Here is a 10335-nt window from a genome sequence, read left to right on the forward strand (position 1 = left end):
GCGTTTCAAATTGATCTCAATGAGTTTTATGTTTTATTTATCACATGATGGTAAATTAATATCATTAATAGGCCTATTAATATTCTCATTTGTGTCGCTGACACCAGTTTTAAGACCTTCATCATCCTGGCTCATTCTCTTGTACCAGTGCGTCATGTCATGCCATTACGTCGTTCTGATTTGGACGAGACGCCACATCAGCTATGGTAAAATAATAATATACCAGTTCTAAAATAGGCCCCAAGACTGGAGCATTGCATTATAATGAAACAAAGGGCGCTACATGACAAGCACAATTTGATTAAATGCAAGGAGAGTATTCAAGTGGTAGAGTAAACGTCTTGAAATTGTGGGGTTGGCTTTTGCCCTGTTGGAGAATGTGGTACGTATTTGCGAAGCAATATCTTATTTACTATTTTTATCATCAGCGTCCTTTCCGTTCTCAGCATCAAGTAAGCATGCGATGTATCCCCGGGCCCTTTTGATTACAGTAGTCAGTACCGGCTCGGAGTTCTCGTTCAATTACGTCCGCCCAATACTAAAATCAGCTTTCTTGTTTTCGGATTCTGAATCTAACATGTGACAGCAGGTCTCACCTGAGAGCGAGTGCAGCGTAAAGGTATATCGTCATTGATGTTATCATGCAACAGCATGCTAATTTTTATGTTCATTGCATATTTTTGCCTTAGATGATGAATGGCCGTCAATTGTTTTCTAGACAATAGACTTAGGCAATTTAACTCGGAAATGCCAAGTTTACCGAAAATCAATAACAACAGGTAAATTACAGGATTCAGATCAGTTTATTTGATTGGCTTGTTTCAAAATGGCGGCGCACTTCGATAACGGAATCCGGCTTTCGAAAGTGATCGAAAATAATAATTTTGAACTAAATTTCTCACTTTCTTTGAAACAGAGAGGTCCTTCTGTCGGAAAACACATTGTCGAGTAGGATTTGTGGTGGATGACATCTTTAATTTCACGCAATCCATGATAAAATAGTCAAAATGGCCGCCTCCATGTAAACAATTTTTTGAAGTGCACTCTTTTCAAACTCGTTATATAGAGATTCCATTCTAAATACATTCATGTACACGCGTTAATCTGAATGCTCGCTATAAAAACCTAGTAGCATAATGTTGATGAGGTGGACACCATGGCCGTCTAGAGCGGCTTCCTGGCTTGGTCTGCAACAAAGCCTTAATTTTGACATGCACAGAAATTAAGGATGTTATACCTAGCCCAGGATCATTTCAACTACCTGAACGAATTTCAAACAAACTGCAGACGGGCTGTGGTGGGTTAAGCGCTTTGGCCCCGGGGACCCTCCCTCTCCAGTTGCTGTGCTGTTGCCCCTTCCGGTCTGTGTACCAACTCCCAACTTCCAAAGATTTTATTATTTCTTGCTAGCCAGACTGTATATGTTGCTCTCAGGGCTGTAATGGAGATGCTATGTACAGCCCATCCTGATATCTTTATTTGAGTGACCCATGTACGTGAGGCATGAACGGGTAGTCACATTTGTAAACCCTCTGGAACCTACTTCAACTGCAAAATACTGTGTCTTCCATCCAGCATCATGGCAGTCTTGGATGAGTTCCACATACTTGCACTTTTTCCTGGAGCTTGCTGTTGCAAAAATTTCTTCTGATGGAACTGTCAGCTCTATCACCACGCATTTTCTTTCTCTATTCGAATAAATAGTGACATCCGGTCGCTCGGCTGTAACCACAATTTCTGTAGGAAAGATAGCAGGATTCTTGTCTTCATCCAAAACCATTTCCCAGTCTTGGCAGTGCTGTATACGAGTATGTTCCTCTTCTCTAGTCAAAGTCAAAGTTAGATTGGAATTTGGTAGGAATGTTACCTTTTCTGACTTAAAAGCTATCCCTGACAAGTGACACCTCAAGGATTGTCCTTCTGAGGAAGCACTCACCCGCAGAATTGCTTGAGTAATGTAATGCAGGATTTGGCGTAACACCATATCATGCCTCCAGTTGTACCTTCTTGTCCTGAGTGAATACTGGCAGCAGTTGAAAATATGGATCATGGCACAGTTGTTGTAGCCACAAAGTTTACACAAACCAAGTGAATGCGTACACCAGTTCTTCAGCTTTACAGGAGATGGTAAAGTTTCCTGCATCGAGTTCAGATAGAATTTTAGCAATTCAGGTGACCATGCACACAACAACCTACTCCATGTAACATCCAATTGCATTGCAGTCTCCCATCCTAATCATCGGCCTTGTTGTGCCATGCTGTACAGGTTGACAAGCAGGTGCTCCTCAGTAATCTCTTTAACTAATGTGCGAGTACCTTCCTATGTTCTTTGTTATTCATTTCTGTCACAATCTTGTTATCCTTCTTCATAAAACCAACACCCTGTCTCCCTTGTTGCCCTCTACTTAGCTCATTAAAGAACAGGTGTCTTTGCTCTCCAACTCTTTCACTCCATTCCAGTGTTTCTTCTTTTTCAGTCTCTCTAACATATGGTCATAGACATACTGTGTCTCTCTGTCGCCAGAGTACTTTAGGATGTGGTACTTGACAAGTTGCATGCATTTGAGACGTGGTTGTCAGTGCCTTTAATTGCAGTCCTTTCTTATCTCACTTTCGATACAAAATTGAGAGGTTGGTACACCTTGCTAAGCCTGTCCACTTCTTCAGATTACGGTTTGCTATTGATTCTAGGCTTTCAGCAAAGGATAAGGGAAAACAGTAGACATTGAATTCCCAAGTGATTCTCTGCTCATGATTTGGTGTTCGTAAATCCACAACTTCCCAATATTGTTCACTTTATCCCTGTCTGTTTTTATCATCAGGTCCTTAAACTTTTTGGTGACTGAACTTCTTGCCTCTATGTCGTTTAGATCCTTGTAGATCTCCTGCCCGAGTAAATCTCATTGGTGCCCGATGGATAAAGGGCATCTGTTTACCTGAGATTACCTATATAATAGCAATAACTAGTTTGTGTTCTGTCCTAATATGCAGATGAATCTGGAACACTGCGCACACACACACACACACATTCATATTTGCATAACGCGACCCAGTGACACGAAAGCATGAGGATGTACAAAGAAACATGCAAACCACATTAGCTAGAGTATGTTTTTGAGAATACTTTAATTTTGATAATACATTGTATTAACATTTATTGTCATTGGTTTGCATTTTTTTGTACATCCTCTTGCTTTCAATAAAACCATATTAGCTAGAGTATGTTTTTGATTGAAAGCATGAGGATGTACACAGGAACATGCCAACCACGTTTCAAAATAATTGTAATCAACTGAATTTCAAAGTAAATGAATGGGTGAATCCTGAGAATTTGGCATTGTTTCATAACAACCACCAGGTAAACAGCATTGCCATCACGTGTATACTGATTGGTGTGTTGAAAAGCTGAACATTTTTGTGTAAACATGCTTCAGGAATTATGTCGATAGTCAAACACAAAATCAAGAAATTAAAAGATGTAGAAAAAAGAAGTAGACAGAAAAATACAAACATAATTCAAAGAAGTTACAGTAGAGGTCCCTCTTAATAACTGCACAAGTATCAGACTGTATTTATTACAATACTTGATATGGTTATACGAGGCGCAAAATGTAAAAAAATAATTTACACAATCACACTTATTCAAGAGATAGAACAGATGGAATATATATATATATATATATATATATATATATATATATATATATATATATATATAATATATATATATACATATATATTGTATATATTACATAAACATATAAACATACGGGCGCGCATATAGTGTATTGATTCATACAAGTAGAATATATATATATATATATATATATATATATATATATATATATATATTATATATATATATATATATATATTATATATATATATATACATATAAACATAAACATATAAACATATAAACATACGGGCGCGCATATAGTGTATTCATTCATACATGTAGAACACATACACACATTCATCATACGTACGCTCGTACACAAATACATGCGCAACAACATACATACATACATACATACATACATACATACATACATACATACATACATACATACATACATACATACATACACGTATCTAAATCTGTATTAAGGTAGGTAGATTTGTAGAAGTTAAAATATCATTCAAATTGTTTTGTAGGTCATTTCCCCCACACTCATCATGACCTGAGTTCAATTAGTCTAGAACATTCTCAAGGTCACTGCCCTTGATGACCTCACACCTTGAATTCAATTAGTCATGTTTGGAATGTTCTGGAAAGTTGATTAGTTGTGTAAGGGAGATAATTTTAGAACAGTAATTAGCATGTCAATAAAAGTTCTAGATTGTTCTTATATGCCTTTATAAAAGGGACGTGCACAGCTTCCAGTCAGACTTTTGGGATCGTGTCTCTTGTGTGTTACTAAACTCCAGCAGTAGTCATTCTCAAGACTTTTCAAGACCTTCACTGCCAACGCTGGATTTATACTGTGGATTTGTGCAGCTTCAAGCCTGCAAGGACTGTTCATTCATCCAACTGACTGTTACAACTCTGAGACTGGAGCTTTGCCGTCCCAGCTGAGATAAGTAGTCTGTACACTTTTAAAGCTTGTACTCTATCCCTGACTTAGCAATTAGTTTTATTTCGTAATAAATTTTGTTTAAACGTTAACTGCTGAGTTCACCCTTTTGTTCGTTTTCTCTGCATGTAACAAATTGGGGGCTTGTCCGGGATACGATTTTTTGAGCCGTTTGACAACATTTTGCCAGCCTTTTCAAAACTACTGTACACTGTGAACTCAGCGAAATCCAATCATGGCGGAATTTAAACCAGACGAATTTATGGATGACCTTGATCAGGACACATTTAATTCCCTCAAGAAAAGACAACCTCATAGCACTGGCAAATTTCCTTAAAGTAGATGTCAAAAGATCTATGCGCAAGCGGGAAATACAGTTCAAGATTGCAAAACATTTAGTTAATTCTGGCCATTTTGAGGAGTCTGCCTTAAAAGATTATGAGCCTGAGTCCTCCTTCGAACTCAAAAATATAGAATTAGAAATACAGGCAGATTTGGAGCTTAAGAAATTGGAATTAGAAAAGGAAAAATTACAAATGAAAGAAAAAGAAAGGCAGGAAAGATTAGAAATGGAAGAAAGACAGAGAGAAAAAGAATTGCGATTAGAAGAACAGCGATTACAGGTAGAAATAAAACGTTTAGAGCTTGGACAGTCAGGAAAATTCTTCCCTTCAGACAAGTTTGACATCACTAAGCATTTCAGGTTAGTTCCCCCTTTCCAAGAAAAGGATGTTGACAAATATTTTCTCCATTTTGAGAAAATTGCTCAGAGTCTGAATTGGCCTAAGGAGTCCTGGTCTATGCTTTTGCAGAGTGCTTTGGTGGGTAAAGCCAGAGAAATTTACATTCAGTTGTCAGTAGAGCAGGCTTCAAATTATGATTCTGTGAAGGAATTAATTCTCAAGGGCTATGAGTTGGTGCCTGAAGCTTACCGTCAGAAATTTAGGGATTGTGAGAAGGCGAAAGATCAAACTTATGTTGAATTTGCTCGAACAAAAGAACAACTGTTTGACCGTTGGTGCTCTTCGGAAAAGGTCAGTCAGAATTATGACAAATTACGACAACTTGTTTTGATTGAGGAATTTAAGAGGTGTATTCGGAGTGACATCAAGACGTTTATCAATGAACAAAAGGCAGATACATTGGAGGTTGCTGCACGTTTGGCCGATGATTATTCATTGACCCACAAATCTTCATTTCTCAGCAAACCATCCCAGTCCTTTTCCTACAGAAACAATGCAGGTAAATTTAACTCCTCCTTTTCATCCAAGAATTTTTCAAAGGACAGTAGGAAATCAAATGACAACAGTTCACAGAGTTCAAGTAACACTCCCACATCATCAGATCCCAAGTCTCAATCTCCTTCTGACAAACAGTTTGGTACACTTTCTTGTAATTATTGTAAGAAAGACGGCCATTTAATGTCAGATTGTTTCAAATTGAAAAGAAAACGTGAAGGTCAAAGTGGTCAAAGTGGATCTAAGCCCACCGGCTTTATTTCTTCATCATCTCAATTAGAGTCTAATAATGTGTGCAACACATTTTCTGAGGTTAAACCCCTCTTATCCCCAATCAATGAGGTCAAGGTCAATTCTTCTCAAGATAGCATTATGGGTATTTTCGAACCATTTATTCATGATGGTTTAATATCACTTTCTAGTGATTTGTCTTCCGCTACCCCTGTCAAAATTTTAAGAGATACCGGGGCTTCCCAGTCTCTTTTGTTGGCAGATACCCTGCCGTTTTCTGAAAAGTCATTTTCAGGTTCTAAAGTTCTATTAAGGGGGTAGATTGTAATGACTACATTCCTGTTCCTCTTCATAATGTCTATTTGTCTTCGGACTTTGTTTCTGGACCTGCGACTTTAGGTATTAGGCCTTTTTTTGCCTTTTGAAGAGAGTCACCTTCCTCTTTGAATCGACCTTGCTGGGGACAAAATCATTACTAATCCACTTGTGACTGATAATCCTAGTTTAGATCAGAATCCAGAGCCAATAGTGGATGGAATTCCAGGCTTATATCCTTTATGTGCTATTACTCGAGTCATATCCAAGAAAACTTCTGCGAATCAAAATATTCTCAAAATGGTGTCACAGATGTTGACTTAAATGATACCTTTCTTAGTAAGGAGACACGGATGATTGTGTTATCCCTCGTGGATTTGAAACTTCCAGTAAAACGTCTGCTGACCAAGGTCAGACATTTTCTAGATCAAATCTCATTGCAGAACAACACAAAGACCCAGATATTTTGTCTTTGTTTGACAGGGTAGATGATGAAGGTAAAACTTCAGATAGCTCTGTTTCCTATTATACAAAATCTGGTATTCTCATGCGCAAATGGAGACCTCCAGATGTTTTGGTTGATGACGATTGGGCTATAAAACATCAAATTGTGGTTCCAAAGCCCTATCGTGCTGAAATATTGCGCCTAGCCCATGAAACGCCCTGGGCTGGTCATTTGGGAGTAAGGAAAACTTATCACAAAATTCTCAGTCACTTTTATTGGCCTAATCTCAGGCAGGATGTAGCACATTTCTGTAAAACTTGTCACACATGTCAAATGGTAGGAAAGCCAAATCAGACCATTCCAAAGGCCCCTTTACAGCCTGCCCCTTTCCTGCATTTCAAGAACCATTTAGTAGGATACTAATAGACTGTGTTGGGCCCCTACCAAAAACAAGATCAGGAAATGAGTACATGCTGACAATAATGTGTACATCAACTCGGTTCCCAGAAGCCATACCACTGAGAAATATAAAGACAAAGACTATAGTGAAAGCTTTAGTCAAATTTTCACTTTATTTGGCCTCCCTAAATGTGTCCAGTCCGATCAAGGCTCCAACTTTATGTCTGGAATTTTTCAACAAGTAATGGATCAGCTAGGCATTAAACAGTATAGGTCATCCGCCTATCATCCAGAAAGTCAGGGTGCTCTTGAGCGATTTCATCAAACTTTGAAAAACATGATTAGGACCTACTGTTTTGACACAGAGAAGCAGTGGGATGAAGGAATTCATTTTCTGCTCTTTGCTGTTAGAGAGTCAATTCAGGAGTCTCTTGGCTTTAGCCCATTTGAGCTTGTATTTGGACATACAGTCTGTGGCCCACTTAAGCTCGTTAAAGAGAAATTCCTATCAGACGATGATGATTGTCTGAATATTTTGCAATATGTGTCAGATTTTCGTACAAAACTCTCTAAAGCATGTGAATTAGCCAGAGAAAATCTTGAGTCATCTCAGCAGTCAATGAAAATCAAATATGATAAAAGCACCTCAAAACGGAAGTTTGAACCAGGTCAAAAGGTTCTTGTTCTACTTCCAATTCCTGGCAAACCACTCCATGCTCGTTACTTTGGGCCTTACCTAATTGATAGAATTGAGTGATTTAAATTACATCATAATAACACCTGACAGGCGAAAACAAAAACAGCTATGTCACATAAATATGCTTAAGCCATATTTGGATAGGGATAATCCTACTATAACTCAGCCTGTCAGTGCAGTCAGTTCAAACCATTATGAAGATAGTGATACTGAAACTGACTTGAGTGAAAATACTCTAAACTCAAAGCTGGGCTCGGTCAAGCTCACAACTCAGAAATCCTGGAGAAGCTGGAGTCTACAAAGTTGGCACACCTCCAGCCAGAACAACAACAACAGGTGAAAGAACTGCTCCATGAATATAAACACCTGTTTCAAGATGTTCCAACGAGAACGAACGTCATCTATCACGACGTTGATGTTGGGGACAGTAAGCCTGTAAAACAACATCCATACAGACTGAATCCAACAAAAGCGAAATATCTCCAGGAAGAAGTCAAATACCTGCTGGACAATGACTTTATTGAACCCAGTAAAAGTAACTGGAGTTCGCCGTGCATACTTGTTCCCAAATCAGACCACAGTTATCGTATGTGCACGGACTTTAGGAAGGTCAACGCTTTAACAAAGACAGACACTTTCCCAATCCCGAGGATTGATGACTGCATCGACCGAGTGGGAAAAGCCAAGTATGTGACAAATTTGACCTACTGAAGGGATTTTGGCAAGTCCCTCTGACGGATCGTGCTCGTGAAATATCCGCCTTTGTTACACCAGACGGATTGTTCCAGTACAAGGTGATGCCATTCGGAATGAAGAACTCTCCGGCAACGTTCCAACGGATGATCAACGACGTCATATCCGGGCTAGACGGGTGTGCAGCTTACGTTGACGACGTCATCCTGTATAGTGACACCTGGGAGGAACACATTAAGCTCATGCGGAAGTTCTTTGAGAGACTGAGTAAAGCAATGTTGACTGTCAACCTTGCCAAATCTGAGTTTGGTTGGGCGGGGTGACTTACCTCGGACATACTGTAGGACAGGGTGAGGTAAAACCTGTTGATGCCAAAATCAGTGCCATTTCAAGTTTTCCCATACCAAACTGCAAACGACAACTGATGCGCTTTCTCGGTATGGCTGGTTACTACAGAAAATTCTGTCCAAATTTCTCCACAATTACTGAGCCTTTGACTAACTTACTTAAAAAGAAAGTAAAGTTTGTTTGGTCAGAGCAATGCCAACAGGCATTTGATACACTTAAAGCCATACTGCAAAGTGCTCCAGTGTTGTCTGCACCAGATTTCACTTTGCCATTCAAATTAGCTGTGGATGCTAGTGATACGGCTGCTGGTGCTGTTTTATTGCAAGAGGATAGTCATGGTATAGATCATCCTGTTGCTATTTTTCACGCAAATTTAACAAATCCCAGAGAAACTACTCTACAATTGAAAAAGAGTGTTTATCTTTGATATTAGCTTTACAGCATTTTGAAGTTTATGTTACTTCTTCAAATCAGCCAATAGTGGTTTATATTGATCACAACCCTCTTGTATTTCTACAGAAATTAAAGGCAAAAATCAGAGATTGCTTAGGTGGAGTTTAATGTTACAGGAGTTTAATCTTGACATTAGACATATCAAAGGCAGAGACAATTTAATTGCAGACTGTCTCTCTCGTATTTAGAGTTTATTGTTGTTCACTTTCAAGAAATTTTACTTTAGAGTAAAACAAAATTTGAGTACTTAAATCCTTTTCAAGATTACATTTGTAAAAGAAAGATTTTTCTTTGAAAAATTTTCTTTTTTTGAAGAGGGGGTGTGTTATGTAGGTCATTTCCCCCACACTCATCATGACCTGAGTTCAATTAGTCTAGAACATTCTCAAAGTCACTGCCCTTGATGACCTCACAACCTTGAATTCAATTAGTCATGTTTGGAATGTTCTGGAAAGTTGATTAGTTGTGTAAGGGAGATAATTTTAGAACAGTAATTAGCATGTCAATAAAAGTTCTAGATTGTTCTTATATGCCTTTATAAAAGGGACGTGCACAGCTTCCAGTCAGACTTTTGGGATCGTGTCTCTTGTGTGTTACTAAACTCCAGCAGTAGTCATTCTCAAGACTTTTCAAGACCTTCACTGCCAACGCTGGATTTATACTGTGGATTTTGTGCAGCTTCAAGCCTGCAAGGACTGTTCATTCATCCAACTGACTGTTACAACTCTGAGACTGGAGCTTTGCCGTCCCAGCTGAGATAAGTAGTCTGTACACTTTTAAAGCTTGTACTCTATCCCTGACTTAGCAATTAGTTTTATTTTCGTAATAAATTTTGTTTAAACGTTAACTGCTGAGTTCACCCTTTTGTTCGTTTTCTCTGCACGTAACAAAATGTTCATATTTATTCTAGCTATTCTACATTTTTACTTTAAAGTTTGT

At 38.5% G+C, this 10335-nt stretch overlaps 1 protein-coding gene across 1 annotated transcript; it reads right to left on the reverse strand.

The window, feature by feature from the left end:
• Nucleotides 1–1450: 1450 nt before the first annotated feature.
• On the reverse strand, nucleotides 1451–1780 carry LOC139141294 (uncharacterized). The gene has a single exon (XM_070710920.1). The coding sequence runs from the start codon at nucleotides 1778–1780 to the stop codon at nucleotides 1451–1453; it is 330 nt and encodes a 109-aa protein (XP_070567021.1).
• Between the last annotated feature and the right edge of the window lie 8555 nt (nucleotides 1781–10335).

The sequence above is a fragment of the Ptychodera flava genome, chromosome 9 (genome assembly GCF_041260155.1).
Source record: "Ptychodera flava strain L36383 chromosome 9, AS_Pfla_20210202, whole genome shotgun sequence".
NCBI classification, from domain to species: Eukaryota; Metazoa; Hemichordata; class Enteropneusta; family Ptychoderidae; genus Ptychodera; species Ptychodera flava.